Source organism: Epinephelus moara, chromosome 8 (genome assembly GCF_006386435.1).
Source record: "Epinephelus moara isolate mb chromosome 8, YSFRI_EMoa_1.0, whole genome shotgun sequence".
NCBI lineage: Eukaryota > Metazoa > Chordata > Actinopteri > Perciformes > Serranidae > Epinephelus > Epinephelus moara.
In genome coordinates, this window is record NC_065513.1 from 31,343,952 (window position 1) to 31,360,988 (window position 17,037).

A 17,037-nucleotide genomic window follows, 5' to 3' on the forward strand; every position below is an offset into this window, starting at 1 on the left:
ATGCAAACTCCGCACAGAAGGGCTCCCACGCTCGGGATTGAACCGGCAACACTCTTGCTGTGAGGCGAGAGTGCTAACCACCACACTACCGTGCCGCCCGTCATAGTACAGTATGTCATAAAAAATTAAGAAAAATTTCATAAAATATGTGATGAAAAAGTGAGATTATAGTGATGTGATAAAAAAAAAAGTCACAGTAGTCTTTCATAAAAAATGTACTGTTATAGTAAAGTATGTCATATGAAACTGTGATAAAAAAAGTCATAGTACAGAATTGTATGCCATAAAATACTCAAGTCACAGCATAATATGCCATTTAAATGTTTTAAAAATGCCATCAATCATCATTTAGTATGCCATATGCCATGTTCTAAGTAATAAAAGTTCCATTAAAATGTTATTAAATTTCATAGTATGGTATGTCATAAAAATGTTTAAAAATGTAAAAGTGATGCTTAGATGCTGTTGTGTTAGCGTTCGGGAAGAAAACTACTATTTTTTACAGCTTTGTTGTAACCAGAATTAAATATACACTGATTTAATATTGACACTGTTAAACTCTGAAATGACTTGTCCCCTTTCAAATATGCCAAGTTTTCAGGCCAAATGTGAAGCTCTAGTTTACTATAACATCCACCACTTACAACAAACAACACGATTAGTTTGTTGAAAATATGGTCCGCATCCTATTTACTCAGCATTATATATCTAATTTTTTATCACATCATTGAGGTTCTTGTGATAGTAAGAAAAACATGTTAGAATTATTTTCATACACATCCAAAATACTGTCTTACAAATACTACATAAGATTCTAAAAACAAAGTAAAAATATATTTTTTATGCATTTATTTCACTCATACATACTTAACAGTTGACCATTTACAAACCCACCGTTTTTTTTTCTTTTCTTTAACATTTTCAGAAATGTTTTCAATCATTCACACACAAAACTGAATCAAAGTCCTGATCTTTATGTTCAAGTTTTGTGTTACAGATTAAAATCTCTATCACCACGGTACACTGTGGCAGTATTTCAGTAACCTGGTCAACATTCATAACTTTTATCTTTAGCTTTAAAAATGCCACTCTAAAACACACTCAAGATGCAATAATTTCCTGACCTACCACACATATAATCATTTTCACACAACCACAGTCTACCAGTGTAACAGTCATTTTCATACATCAATCGCTAAAATGAAAATGTTTATTCCCTTTGTCCCCAAAAATGTATGATCCTTTTCTCCCAAATTAGTGTCCATTACCAAAAACTGAGCCCATTACCAAAAAAATAGCCTTTGCATCATTGCATTGTTTCACTTGTTTGCCCAAACCGGAAGAGAAATACCACAGATTTAAAGCACACTTTTAAATGTTCAAGATGAATGAGATCTTTTTTAAACTACTAACATAAAGTAGCAGAAATACCACTCTGTTTTTTGACTGTGTGACTATACATTAAAACAGCTCAGCCAAAGTACTAAAGGGCACTCCTGTAAAGGCAAAATGTCCTGATGATAGTTTGCCTCACTGTTCATAATGGATGAACAACAGAAGCCAGTACACATTTAGATTTCTTCTGAGGTTATGGTATAATCAATTTTTGGCATATTAAAACTTAAATATACAAGTGTGGTCAGATATAAATTACTGTTGAGAGCATGATTTTAAAAAATGGTTACAATGGAGCCCAAAGGCTGTCACATAGATACACCATGGATACTTAAACCAAGTTAAAAACCACGTAAACTTTCTTGTTTTAGATTAAAATGTTGATGGTTTCAATTTAAGATAGATATAAAAGTTCAAAACAAACAATCAAATGACTTCACAGTTGTTTTCTTTTTGATAACATAGATGAATTGTACACACGTTTGTAAACATGTTTCTGTTTTCGTTTGCAGGAGTGCTGTAACACATGTAACTGTGAGCTGTCCTTTGCTTCACTCGCTGCGGTCCTTTGGCTCTCTGTATTTGTAGTGGATGTATTCAAAGATGTCTCTCTCACTATCCACCAACAGAGGCTCTCCTGCCACACCTACAACAGACCACACAGGAAAACAGCTGATATTAAAAGCTTAAAGCATGAATCACTGACTGACTGTTGCCAAAAGACACACTGAGGCTGGAACAGAGTTCACCGAGGTCATATGTGACATTTGACTGAGACTCACCAGTGACCCCAAGTGGTCGTATGGTGTACTCATTAAGAGTGAAGCCCTTCTCCAGGGCGTGTGTTCTCATGTTTTTATTGAAGATATCACTTCCAGTGAAATACAGAACTCCACAGTAGTACTGGTCTTTAGGAATTAACCTTGGGTAAATAGAGAAAAGAAAGTTACGGAGCAGAAAGAGACGGCTGAGTAGAGGTATAAACAAATTCAGAAGGTTGCCTCTTTACTGTGTTTGCTGCAAATTTAATTGTATATAACTGGGCCTATATTGTAGTAGGTAGAGGAAATGTCTTGATTGGAAGTTCATATATTTGCACAATATAAAGTAGGGCACCTAATATCAATGCGCCTGTGAAGGTATTCTTCCTCATCTTCATCTTCATCGCTCTGCTGCAGCTGGCAGACTCCCTGGAAAACAAGATCCAGCACATCGTGACCATGGACTTCGTGGGTTGGGTATAGTAACTGTACTCACTGCGTTACTAACCACAACATCAAAACACACACAGCTGAGCACATGGGTGAAAATAAGCACAGGCCTCACCATGAACTTGGTGTCTCCTTTGGACAGGGTGTCGGTCACAAACCCCATGGACTCCAAATGGTCAACGACGGCATGGAGGAGCTTGGGCTGGAAAAGAAGATAAATGGACCAATGTTAATTGTAAAAAGATAAAAAAAATCAAGGTTTTCAAGGCCCTTATGAAAACCTACAGGGGTGGGAACATGTAAGCTCTTTCAAAGCTCAAGTAGGATGCTTATTTTGGCAAAATCCCATAATAAACTTGAGCATATTGTAATTCAAGTGGACTGAGAGAACACTAGACATCTGCACCTCCTCTATGGCCAATCACAGGTCATTTCAGATTTCCTACTGACTGTACTTTTAATGCAGATGTGTGCGCACATCTCTTCCATGAAATCCTGATTCAAAGTTGCTCTTCCAGCACTGACAACAGCTGCCTACACCGCAAAGCAACCCAAAAACTAAGAGGGACTTTTCAAAAAGAAAGTCTAAAAGAGAGCCTGACAATAAACAAGACAAAACACGCCAATATCCGCAAAGCATTTCAGAGATGGAGAGAAAATGTTGCTAATAGTTTAGCCTTCTGCTACCCACAGCCAAAAGCTTACAGCTGAGGCTTCATGTTCACGTTTATGTAGGCCTAGCTAACATTAGTGTGACAGGCACTGAACTGGGAGCAATACAGAGGAGGGTAGCTAGAGCCTAATATCACAGTGCGTCATCCACTTCACTCCCTGCTACTAAAGACCACCTCGCTAGGAGGAGAGCTACAGCCAAACCACCCGTCAGCGGCCACAGCTACATGGATACAGCTAGAGAAAACCCCAGCTCCTGGGGACCAGACAGCCCTGACTCCCTGCCAGATCAGCAAAGGTCAGACCTGGCTACTGTGACACCCAGCGCTGGCCAAATTTGAGCCACTACAGCCATCAACCAAAGGGATGGCTAATGTTAGCTTGCTAATTCTTGTCCCATTTGTGGTCTGATAAACAGAGAGAAAGGGCAGGGCAATGAGGGGCTGAGTGAAAGCACTGTGTGCAACTCTGCAATGAAATAAGATTAAAAAAATCAGTGCATGGGAAACACTGGGTCTGAATGAAGCATGTGCATATGCCTGTGGTCATCTGGTGGGAGGGACTTGGGATGGAGAGGAGGGGGAAAGGCAAACTGCAGGAGGAGGGTATACTTTCAAATTTGTTTTTTTGTTTCTTTTGCCTCTTCTAGATATCTGCCTACCCCAGCTTTAATTATTTAGTCACTAGAATAAAGCTTTTTTTTAATATTTCCTTCCTCATTGATGTTTTTGAAGTGTCTCCCTTCCTGTATATCCTGTTGTTTCCTGTCTTCCCATGAACATCTGCCATAAAGTTTTGATCTACGTTTGATTATACAGAGCAACCATCTAGTTTTCCCAGATTAAAAAGCAAACTGAAACCAACAGCAACATTATGGTTTATCTATTTACAACAGCAGAAATGAGCAACAGTAGAGAAGAGTCTCACCTGCTTCGGAGTCAGAGAGGTATAGTCTGGGTGGGTTAGCAAAATATCAATATCACCACTCGATGCTGCACCTGGAAATTATGAACATGTAATTCAGTATTATGATAACCAGAGTTTGAACTCCGATCATTAACTGCACATCAGCTTGTAGAGAAAGTTTTACCTCTCCTGTAGCTGCCACAGATTGTTCCGATGTATTCTGGGTCGATCTGCTCTAACTCTCCCAGAATAAGAGTCTAAACAAAACACACACATACAGTGTAAGACAACTCTCAATGAAACTAATTTGAGGATAACACAGAACCTTAAATACTTCATCAGCTGGATAAACATTTGTAAAACACTACATTTCTCATTTACATTTAAAAATGTCAAGTTCATCTATAATTTGATCTTAGTCCTACAAAGAAGCATAAAATTTCCAAAGATAACTCAGATAACTGTTCTACATGCAGAACTTAAGTTGAACATTTATGCGTCTGTTTTGGCAATTCAAACTGCTGAGAAGTGTCTGGAATTCGATCTATTCCTTCACCAAATCAGTTTCAGAAATACATTCTTATTTACATCCCTGTTTCTAGTTATTAAATCATATGCCTGATGTTCAATTTGATTTTTTTTAAAAAGCAGAGTGTTTATTACTTCAACAAATTTTACTAAGACGTGTACTTTTCCTTTGAAAAAATTAATCTCTTCCTACTTTTAAGCTATTACTGGATCAAATAATCACATTTTTACGGGACTGACTCAAGAAAAACATTACTGTGGTAATATTTTTCAAGACCTTTGGTTTGCATTATTTTCTTGTTTGGAAGACTTACAGAGGTGATCAATAACGGATTTGGACAATTTCTGGCTGTGAGCCTTTATGGATATTTATGCACCATGAATTAAGGACATATAATGATATTATTACTTACAACATGGTCACTGCTTTGTATACGTTTTGTCTGTTGTTGTTAGGTCATTTGTTTGTTTGCTTACTTGGGAATATGGAGGTGTAAGGAAGGGATGGGGGACATGACAATGTTCAGTGTGTTGTTTGTATGTTCATCCATTGGTGATTGCTGGTAATTGTACTCTCTTCTGAAATAAAAAAAATGAGGGAGAAAAAAAATCACCTCCATCTTTTCCATTTCAGCACGTGGAATCCTTTTCTCGAATTCCTCAAAATACCTGAAGGAAACAAAGTAATCCATTGAACACAGCTCATGTATCAGCAGAGCGATTTTAAAGGTCCAGTGTGTAGGATTTAGGGGGATGTACATTCATCATTTACATCAACATAAGGTCGTCATCTATGGAGATTTCCATGTTGCACAGCAATGCTTCTACAGTAGCCCAGAACAAACAAACCAAACACTGGCTCTAGATAGGGCCATTCGTGTTTCTGCCTTTTTGTGACTATCACTGTAGTTAGCAGCCCCTCTGCAATGAGCAGTGCCGGAATAACTGCTTTACTCAGTGTCTTTACCAGTTTAAATCACTGGGTCTGTTTTGTTTTAAAGAGGGATGGACCTCCATGGATAATTCGGCTTCCAATAAACCTCTCCTGGACAATGAATACTGAGGGAATTCTAACCTGCCACCCTTTTGTGGCATCTGCAATCCTTGATGCTAGATGCCACAAAACCTTCTAAATCTTAAACACTGGAGCTTTGAGAGTTAAGGTTATTTTGGTTTTAGTAAAAAAACATTCAGCTATACTTACTTGAGTCCAATCTGTTGATGATGATTTAGCTTGTGCTCAATCTTTTTCAAATCTAAAAATAAGCAAATAACATTGCTCATTTACAATCACACTAAAGTTAAAACATTTATTAAACATGCAATAGAGTGCATGTCAAAAAAGTCTGAAGTTATAAAGATCAAGAATAAGATTAAACAAGTTTTGAACAAATCTAGTATTAATCAACTGCTGGACAAACCTTCTAATGTCTTCACCCCTTCTTCAAAAAACTTCCTGGCCGCAGCAGGGCTGAAGTCAACACACAAGACATGAAGTTGGTCACATGAAGCACATACAATAAAACTACATGAACAGACAAATCTCTGTTGTGTCACTCTGGAGTGGCCACTAAACTGGTCACCCAGTGCATTTTAATTAGTCATGGTGCATGTCACTGTGCATGTCTATATAAAACATTTAATAGGACTTTAATTTAGACTGATGACTCTTAACGACATACCCAATCCCAGTAACTCTGGTGAGGAAATTGATTGAAGAGCTGGTGTCATCATTACGGATCTAGAGGAAAAAATAAAAGTAGCACATCAGTCTGTCTAATGATTGCACTATAATTATACACATGTTTATACAGTGTGCCATGGATCATGCATTACCACGCCCTCAGACTCACCTTTTCCAGTTTCCGTAGTTTGCCTGTCTGTAGGAACTCATCAATCTTTTCTGCTATTTTAGCTCCGACACCATCCTGTTGAGATGTGACAACAACATGAGGGTGCTGAATAGTGCGATCTGAGGCAGTTATGTAAGATGTGCAGAGAAGTGCTGTTGACAAACAAAGGCTACAGCAGAGGGCATCACATAGCACACAACCACAACAACATGAGCACATTATTGGTAGGGAAGACAAATAATGATGTTGTCATTTCCAGTTTCCAGGCACCATAACATTGAGATAAACAGTCACAGCAGTTAAGGTCAAGTCAGCTGTTTCAGTCAAGTTCAATACAGAGACAGAGGTTAAAATATAACTCCAAGATGTCGGGATCTAATAAATTCACCATGAGAAATATCTAAAAAATAGTTGGACAATGAAATATGAATTATTCCTGTTATGTTGGGAAATCAAACAATTCTTCTATCTATGATGAAAGTCATGATCAGTTACACCAATCTTCTTTTGGACATGTATAAAAACGCAAAAGAGAATTTCTTCATAAAGCATGTTTGATGTGCAGCATAAGCACAAAAGAAACGTGATACACATACAATATCAAACCTTTAAATACTGTAAAACATACTGAACAATACTGAGTAGATTATCAGCACCATCTTTTTTTCTCTTTAAAAAGTTAGGGCTGGGTGATGTGGAGAAAATCAAATATCACAATATTTTTTACCAAATACCTTGACATCGATATTACGATGATATTGTAGCAGTGACCATTGGTGCTTTCTCAAAATATTTACACAATGAGATTTCTGAAAATAATCAGTAATGTGGATATAACAACTAAGTGGGTAAAGGCAAATAACAGAACAGCTAGAACAGTCTGGTAAATTTAGACAATTGCATCACTTTACTATAATGAAGCCTTGAAACCAGGAAAAGACAACATGTACGATATTACAATATCCAAAATCAGACAGTATCTAGTCTCATACCATGATATCAATATAATATCAATATATTGCATCTTTTTAAAATATGCAATTGGCTGCTTTTCTTCACTCACCAGCCAAAAAAAACAACAGTGGTAATCTATTGAGTGGCTGGTAGATTTCAAATCCCAAAATCTAGATCTCAAAATCTGGACAAGAAAAGATAATTTCGAACCCTTGAAAAAGGTACACTTTATTGGAGGGCTGAAGACTGCATTGGCGTATCTCAGTTTGTAGTTGCTACACAAAATTCCAATATGCGTCTGGATCATTGTCACCAGGTCAAACTATCACATTAATCCGTGTCAAAAACTGACCAGTGTGTGTGTGATTTTCAAGAAAGACCTCAACACCACTGAGCACACATACCAATTTCTTGGCCTCTTCGCCACTTTTGATTTTGTTAGGGTACTTGGCAATGGTAGATGCTGCTTTCCTAGATGGGGAATAAGAAAAAATATTTGTAAAAGATATATTATGTGTAAATGTGATGTAAAAGACATAAAAGTCGAAAAATAATGCAGTGTTCAAAAGCTTCTTATGGATGCCTCAACAAATCCTTTACTGTTAAAATTATATAAACAGATTTTTACCACATTACTAATAAACCCTCCCCACCTCTCCATATGATTCATTATTCATATATTGTGTCTGAATTTGGTACTTTATATTTTATATTTTTGTAATTACAATACACACACATATATACATATACATATATATATATATAATACACACACATATATACATATACATATATATATATATATATATATATATATATATATATATATAACTTTACTTTTAAGTATTCTTTTGCTATTCAGCTTGCTTTTCTATCCGTGCTACTTGAGCTACTGCAACATGTGAATTTCCCTGGTGTGGGATCAATAAAGTTTTATCTTATCTTGTCTTGTCTTCTCTTACATGTATTATAATGTTTTATTCACTCAGTTGCCAATTTATTTGGCACCCCTAACTGAAAGGGATGCAGTCTTAAACATTGCGATTAACCCTACCTCTATTAAGGTTTTGTCAGTTTTTGTTTAGACTATTTTACAGAGATGTTATTGTTCAGATTTATGGTCATTATGAAGGCTGTAGTTTGTTTTGCTCTTGAACTGTGTTCCATTATACAGAGAAGAGCTTTGTCCACCCCAATTTATATCAGTAAGAGTAGACTAAATGTTTAAAAAAGCCTAAATAATCATCAATAAAAAGGGATCGTTGGACTTCATGGCTTCATAGCTTTAAAACTGGTAATTGAGATTATGCTATTTGTAACAGAGATTGATGTGTATACCTCATTTGTTATCATACATCTTAGCATGGACAATAGTGAAACCCTCATCCTTACACAAAGCTCAGCTTACCTGTAAGCATTGTACTTGTGTATTGCCCTGTTGACGTTTTTCTCGTAATTGGCCAACTCTGGAAACAAAAGTAAGGCATCAATGTCTTAACATTTCCCTTTCACCTCTGCAGTCTATGACTATATTAGGAGCTGCCAACTCAGCTGAAGGCAGGAGGCATTTAAATGGCAACACTGTCTGTCAGCGTCAAAGCAGAGAAACTCTGATTTAATTTCCCAGCATACCAAGTGTCAACTTGAGAAACAAACAGCACCATTTAGCATATTTTGTTTAGAAATACATAACTACTTATACAGTTATTTTATACTAGTAAGAGAAACCCGGTCTCACGTTAGCTAACGTTACTGCTAGCTAGACTCAACCGTCTGTCCTCTCCACGTACCGACAAGAAAGTCTGTTATTCCCTCATTTAGGGATTCCTGCGGCGCTTTCCTCTTGCTCATGGTTGCTTTGACGAGCTCTCAAATATTTGTTTTAAACTCAAACTGTCTTTAATGCATGCATGAACAGTTTAAACCTCTCCGTAATATTGGCTATCCTCTGACTAGCACATTAGCTAGCACAAGCTGAACAATGAGCGAAGGACGCAGAGGGGGTTGGGCGTGCGTCATACGTCATACATACGTAGGTTATGACGTAGCTTTTGTCGATTTAAAAAAACTTGTTATGCCTGTCCTATTTCAAGTTGTTTATTTTAGTAAAATAATAATAATAATAATAATAAATATATATTCATTTGATTCATTTATTTCTATTTCTTTAATTTCTATGTCGAATATTTGTCTCTCATTGCATTATTTTTTTGTTTTCATCCCTTATTTTTCTCTTAATATACTTTTTATGTACTTTATTTTACTGACTTTTTACTAGCGCTCCTCTACTGTGTTGTGTACTTGTTTGTGTCTTAACTTTTTTGGGGGGAGGGTCAAACAGAGTTTTATAGTAATAAAGAATATTTAGAAATAGTTTTACACCTTTTTGGGCATTGTTCACACCAAACAATTCTAGTAAGACCTTTGCAGATTTTTTCTATTATTATAATTCTTACATTTTAAGTATACATTTTTAGCATATTTATTTGTCTCTAATTGCATTGTTTTTATCATCCCTTTTAAAAAATGTTTTAGATACTTTTTGTCTACTTTATTTTACTGACTTTTTACTAGCGCTCCTGTAATGTGTTGTTTACTTGTTTGTGCCTTACCTGATTTTTTTTTTGTCAAATAAAGTTTTGTGCGAATAAAAAATAAACAGGATCTGCTCAAAAATAAAAATAAACAATTTCACACCTTTTTTGGCATTGTTCTCACACTAAGCAATTCTAGAAAGACCTTTGTCATTGATCATCTATTTTCTATATATTATTATGGTAAAATGTGGTGTTTGTTTTCTTAAAAAAAACAAAAAAAACAAACAAGAAAGTGTATTAAAAAAAAATACATATAAGAAACTTGATAAGTATGTTGGCAAAAAAAATCATAAATGAAAATTTACCAACAAAAAAAAGTTTTCTTGAAGGATGGTGAGCAATATGTGAAACTACTCTCTGATTCAACTAACAAAAGGCTGAGACACTAGTCTCTAGTTATTGTTCTATCTGCATACTTTCCCCTGTATATTGATACTGTCTATATACACACTAATGCATTGTATGTTTTAATATCCAAGCATCTGAAAATATACATACAAAATAAAAAAATCACAATATTCATTTTTACAAATCACCAGCCACTTTCATACAAAAACAAAACACATCTCAACATTTACGGAGCTAACAGTTTTTACTGTTCGGTTTACAGTGCATCTGCTTATTTTTTTCTTCCAAAAGGAAACTGCATATCATTCTTTAGCATGTATTTCGTAACTCATTGACCTTATGTAATATTCACTCAGTTCATAATATAGAATCTTTAATTTACAAAAGAAAGCACTTTACTAACATTAAAATGATCATGTATTTTACAGGGTTGTTACATAATGCAACTACAAAATGAAAATGAATCTCAATGAAGCAGTGGATTTACAGGACCATCTTCCTTCTCTCTCTTCCTCTTCGTCCTCCTCATGTGTTAGGAATCTATTTTTACATAAACTTTGTCCCTGGAGAATATTTTAATGGCCTCCTCAATTTCAGAAAGCTTACAATCAAGATGGGCCCGGCGTGAACGAACACCCAGATTGTCAGCTTTTAGAGGAAGTGACAGGAGCTCACTCACCAAGGAGCGATGGGCTGAGGAGACAAAATTAGCACAATTAGAGAAGCAAATAACCACTGTTCATGTTGTATCTTGAGGAAATGTTGTCATCATTCATATAAGGAGCAGCAGAGACATACTTTCTTTGAGGGACTTCAGCGTCTCCTGTCTCTCACTCTCAGGCATCAAGGTGTGACCAGCTGGGGCTGTAGGATCAGGTGCGTTTCTCCTTCTCTCCTCTTCCTCTCTCTGCCACCGCTCCTTCCTTTCCTCGAGACTAGGTGCAGCAAGAGGGTGGCAAAAAAGTCAAAAACCATCTGTTGTTGAGGGCCATGTGTTTTTACCAAATATTTATACAAAATACAAGAAGCATTTAAATCCAATATGAAGAGGTGAGTGTCCTGTGTTGTATAATATCTGGTATTGAGTTTGAGACACTGGCTCACATTACATGGAAGCTACTGGGGGGAGAAATGTAATCCAGAAATATTTATATAAAATAGAAGAAGCACTGAAATCCAATATGAAAAGATATGTTTTGTGTCTGGTTTTAAGTGTGAGTCAGTGGGTCACAACATTAAATGTAAGATATTTAGAAAAAAAAAAAACTTTTACACACAAAATATTTATACAGTATAACAGGGTTACCGAGCTTTTTTAAACAGCTTTCACAACTGGTGGGTCATGGTCCATTCTGAATGGACCAGTGGAGAGCAAACTAGCTCGAGGACATGCCCAAATGCAAGTGTGATGCTGAAAAAATGAAACTTTGTGGACCTTGAACTAATGACTGAGGAGCAATCTGGACCCTGTGGCTAGACCAGTTGGGAACCACTGAACTAAAGGACTCAACATGGCATACTTTGAGACACAGACCAAGGTTAATTACTGTTATGACACTGAGAATTTTAATCATGAGAAGTAGCCGGTTTTTAAGAAAACCACAGACAATAATTAAACACAGAGATAGGCTTGAACACTTTAAAACTGTGCTGTGTAACAATGATGGCAGACAGTATTAAACAAACTTCCATTTCTATATATATATCTATATAAATTCAAACACTTTAATGACTCATGTTTATTTCTGTCTGTTTAGTTTCCACTTATCCTTTTTTTTGTTTTTTGTTTTTTTTGTCCACAGAGATACGGTACATTCTTACATAGAAACAGATCCCATTTTGTCCATCATAACATTTCCAATTTTTTTTGTTCAGCTACACTTGCTGTATTTCCTCTTTAGAGTCGTCAATCAATGAAAATTCAACTAAAACTCCAGTGGCATGTATGACGTAAAGGTAAAAACTGGTTAGGTCTGAGTTCCCAAACAACCCACTAAACCACTTTGAATTACAATGCATTTATAATGCTCTATGACTACACTCATAAACACACATGATGCTTATTCACGCACTATATTGATGGTATAAAGAGGAATGTCCAGTGTGTCCAGTGTAGTAAAAATAACTGTTATTGAGGCATTGATTTCATATGAAAATTTGACAGTGAGGTAAGGATATAGGATAAGAATAAGAATACTCACTACTGAGGCACCTGTCCAATGACTGCACTGGGGATGGGCTTCTCTCTAAGGTTTGTCAGTGACTGGGACCGACGCAGCACAGTTTTTCCTGCAGATCGGGCATTGTGTTTTATGAAGTCTATTGTCTGGCCTTGCACCTGTAACTATATCCACATACAACAATGTATGGAGTTAAAACAAAAAGGAAATATTGCAGACACACATCAAAGTGAGCCTAAGTGATATTCATGTTATTTGTTTGATACTAATCTCTCAAGACAGATGTGCCTCCAGAGGTAAAGGAAGAAAAAAAAAAGTTTTATTTTATTTATTTATTTTTTTTACCGATGGATTTCCAGATTGGTTTGATACATACTTTTGGAGCAAAATAATTGTCTCTTGTCCAGATCAATATTCTCTTCTTCCTGTTGTCAGATCATGTAAATGTGTGTAAATAAGTAAACACTTATTGCTAATTCTCACTTGCAGGTGTTGGTCCTGTATGGAGCTGCAGGAGGCTGGGCGATGCAAAGCTACAGGAGAGGTTTTGGAGCGTGATCTTGGTGGGGTAGTAGAGTGGGCCTTCAGAAAGTTTTGACAATGTGGTTTAGGAGTTGGAGTAGAAACCTGCATGAAAGAGACTGGATTAAAAGTGATCCAGAAGAAGTTTTCATAACTCAAGAACTTCAAATTTTCACAGACATGCTCCTTACCTGTAGCTGGACCATCACCTTGGATGGGACGTTCTGGTATTTGGAGGAGGTCCAAAGAGCTTTGACTGGAACCTGACGAGACTGCGCTCTTTCTGCCTCCTGCTCTTTACAGCGTTTCTGGATTTCCCTGAGCCGACGCACATTTTCCTTACCAAAATCATGTACCCGCTGTTCTGAGGGTCAAGAATTGCAGAAGTTCTCATTTACTTTTTATATGGGGTTGGTGTGCTCGTAATGATACATAATATTTTTTTTGCATTTCAAAAAATGTGCAGACCTTAAAAATCAACTGCACTTACTCTGTTTGGGAACAGGAGTGATAGAGACACTGTCTGTTTTGAGTAGTTCCCCTACTACCCCTCTCTGTCCTCGTTCCAGAATATGTGCGGCATTAGGGCTGACGCGTGGAGGACGTGCTGGGGTACGAGCACTGTAGCAGCCAGGGTACAACACAGGATCTGGAGCAAGAGGCCCTGACAGCAGGGCCAGCGTTCCATCATGGTTTCCCTCTAAACGACCACGTGCTGGAGAGAGAAAGAAAAACTAAGCAAGCTCTCTTAAGGCTAATGTTTTGCTAAAGAACCATCATTTCAAACACATGAATAGAAAATGTTGAAAACAACAGTCTCATACATGTGATGGATCTGTGGCCTCCTTTATGAAAAGCACTCACTAATGTCAAAAGACTCCAAAAAAAAAAATCACAATGGTTTCAATGAAGCAATTCATGTTTTTTTGATATGAAACAATACGACATCTGTGTTATTATTGTTTATATCCATCCATTTTGAACCGCTTATCCAAAGCCAGGTCACAGGGGCAGCAGGCCAAGCAAAGCATTCCAGACGTCCTTCTCCCCAGCAACACTTTCCAGCTCCTCCTGGTGGATCCCAAGGCGTTCCCAGGCCAGATGAGATATATAATCCCTCCAGCGTGTTCTGGGTCTACCCCGGGGCCTCCTACTAGTTGGACGTTCCCGAAACACCTCTAACAGGAGGCGCCTAGGAGGCATCCTGATCAGATGCCTGAACCACCTCAACTGACCCCTTTCGACGCAAAGGAGTAGCAGCTCTACTCCAAGCTCCCTCCGGATGTCCGAGCTCCTCACCCAATTTCTAAGGCTGAGCCCAGCCACCCTTCTGAGGGAACTTATTTCGGCCACTTGTATCCGCAACCTCATTCTTTCAGTCATTGCCCAAAGCTCATGACCATAGGTGAGGGTTGGGACGTTGATGGACCAGTAAATCGAAAGCTTTGCCTTCTGGCTCAGCTCTCTCTTCACCACAACGATCTGGCACAGCGCCTGCACCACTGCAGATGCTGCAGCTGATCCATCTCACACTCCATTCTACCCTCACTCCTGAACAAAACCCTGAGATACTTCAACTCCCATGCTTGGGACAGTAACTCTCCCCCAACCAATTATGCTTATTTATATTTATATATATATATATATATATATACATATATTTACCACCGTGGTTAGCACTGTTGCCTCACAGCAAGAGGGTTGCTGGTTGCTGGTTGGATTCCGGGAGCCCTTCTGTGTGGAGTTTGCATGTTCTCCCTGTGTCAGCGTGGGTTTTCTCCGGGTACTCCAGCTTCCTCCCACAGTCCAAAGACATGCAGGTTAATTGGTGACTCTAAATTGTGTGTGAATGTGAGTGTGAATGGTTGTCTGTCTCTGTGTGTCAGCCCTGCGATAGTCTGGCGACCTCTCCAGGGTGTACCCTGCTTCTCGCCCAATGTCAGCTGGGATAGGCTCCAGCCCCCCCCGCGACCCTCAAGAGGACAAGCGGTTAGAAAATGGATGGATGGATGCGTGGATAGTATAGTTTGTGGCCACATCTAACCTGAAGCAGGTCGTCTGTAGTACTGAGGAAACAGAGAAGGATCTGGGGGGATTGGCCCAGATATTGATGAAGGTCCCTCACACATCTGAAGCTGTAAATTGCACAAAAAATGAGAGGAAAACAGTAAAAAGTTACAATATCAGCAGAGAAATACAATCCAGGTCAAATAAAAACATACATTTTTTTTTTCACAAGGACTTAAAGAAAGGCAGTCAATGACCAGTGCTTTACTTTGGCCTGCAGGTGGTGTAATAACTGCACCTTTGGAACAAAAATCCTTGAGGGTTATGAATCAAATCACACAGACTGAATGAATAACACTATGCAGGAGTGTAGTTTATGTTTCGACCTGCTATGTAGTCAGTGTGTGGTGGCTGCAGTGTTGCTGTAACACTTGGATAGAATGAATGAATGAATAAATCAATCAGTTGTTATTGAGATCATATCTGTGAAAATCCACGTTCATCCAGCGTTATATTGCCTGCTAACGTTACCTAACGCTCCCTAACAATAGCTATTGTTTACTTAATTAGCCAGCTCGTTCTAAATGTAGCTCATCAACACAGCTCCTTCGGCGTGATTGATTCCTCCGCAAAAACAAAACATGTATTTATCGAAAATATTCACAATTTGCACGTCGAACAAACAACTGCAACCACTACGATGCATGAAGTAGTAATTTACCATTTACCTTGTAAATGTGTTTACCTTTAGCACCGTCTTGTTTATCAGTTGAGGATTTCGTTTACGCAGACTGATGACGCCGGGGTATCAACACTTGTTTCAGTATTCGTCACCATGGCAACGGGGCAGCCGCACATAGAACTAGAGCTGACAGAAGAGAGACGTGTGCCCCCAACGAGAGTCTCTCCTGTCAAAATGTCTCCACATATATCCAAATAACGTAACTGACAAGCAGCTTGTGGTCTGTCAGAAATAAGACACGCACAAAACCGCCTTCAAATAGTGTGTAAGGGACTGTTTGTTACTTATGAGGGGGGAAGGGGTGGTGCAAAAAAAGGGGAGTGACTTATGTTTTTTATTTTGGTTTAGAAGAGGGGCATACAAATTCAAATGATTGCATTTTGTATTTGACTTACCGCACATTTTTAAAGAAAACATTTTCAAACTTGCAGGTTCGGAAGGCCTGAAAAATGCCAAATGACAGAGTTTATCATGGCCAGAAACTGCAAAAACAAAATATATTGTTAGATTTTCAAATTTCCCATGATTCTTGGACACATCATGTATGAGGAATGTTTTTGTCAGAAAAAATAACACAACCTGTCTGATCTTAAAATAGTAATATTTAATCAAAAATACTATATTATTCATCTCATCTAAAATTCAGACAAAACCATTTGCACTTACTGACCAGCGTGCACGACAAGGGTGAAAAAAACATGACTTTATTCAACTACAGGATTTCATCTTCATATTTTTATATTTTACCTTTTAGTAACAGGTTGTAAAATCATGCCCATACACGTTTGTCAGCTAACCTTGTTACAACCTGTGACTAACCTAAACTGTTACATTGAGCGATAGGCCTACACTAGAAGGATGCAGACGTAAACATAGCTAGATTATCATACCCTGTGTGTAACTAATTACGTGCCTTACTCTTATTGATCCTGTAGTTGAAATTGTCTAGGAGCAGAAGCACGGATGCAAAATACATCCATGAGCAGGAGTCACCATGGATGCAGGGGTCACTTGCAGGTCCAGGTGGGAGCTTCTTGTGAGATTTTGAAGTATCTCGTCTCCTTGTTCAGGAAAAAAAATTACCACGAAAAACAGAAAAAACAAACAAACAAACAAACAAAA

General features: G+C 37.8%; 2 protein-coding genes across 3 annotated transcripts; both read right to left on the bottom strand.

The window, feature by feature from the left end:
* Positions 1-832: 832 nt before the first annotated feature.
* On the bottom strand, positions 833-9,525 carry polb (polymerase (DNA directed), beta). Its single transcript, XM_050051681.1, has 14 exons — positions 9,310-9,525; positions 8,928-8,985; positions 7,924-7,990; positions 6,566-6,640; positions 6,395-6,453; positions 6,134-6,183; positions 5,917-5,968; positions 5,327-5,381; positions 4,369-4,441; positions 4,206-4,276; positions 2,722-2,808; positions 2,512-2,585; positions 2,178-2,317; positions 833-2,041 (listed from the first exon to the last, which is right to left on the bottom strand). Exons 1-14 carry the CDS (start codon positions 9,368-9,370, stop codon positions 1,947-1,949), a joined length of 1,017 nt encoding a protein of 338 aa, XP_049907638.1. The 5' UTR covers positions 9,371-9,525; the 3' UTR covers positions 833-1,946.
* Positions 9,526-10,595: 1,070 nt separating this feature from the next.
* On the bottom strand, positions 10,596-15,986 carry enkd1 (enkurin domain containing 1). 2 transcript variants are annotated; one of them, XM_050051322.1, is made up of 8 exons: positions 15,902-15,986; positions 15,211-15,301; positions 13,657-13,881; positions 13,358-13,530; positions 13,128-13,271; positions 12,666-12,808; positions 11,263-11,399; positions 10,596-11,157 (listed from the first exon to the last, which is right to left on the bottom strand). In XM_050051322.1, the coding sequence occupies exons 2-8, from the start codon at positions 15,293-15,295 to the stop codon at positions 10,997-10,999; spliced, it is 1,068 nt and encodes a 355-aa protein (XP_049907279.1). In that variant the 5' UTR covers positions 15,296-15,301; positions 15,902-15,986; the 3' UTR covers positions 10,596-10,996. The 2 variants fall into 2 exon arrangements, with proteins under 2 accessions (XP_049907279.1, XP_049907278.1); XM_050051321.1 differs by having other exon boundaries at positions 15,919-15,979.
* Positions 15,987-17,037: the final 1,051 nt, after the last annotated feature.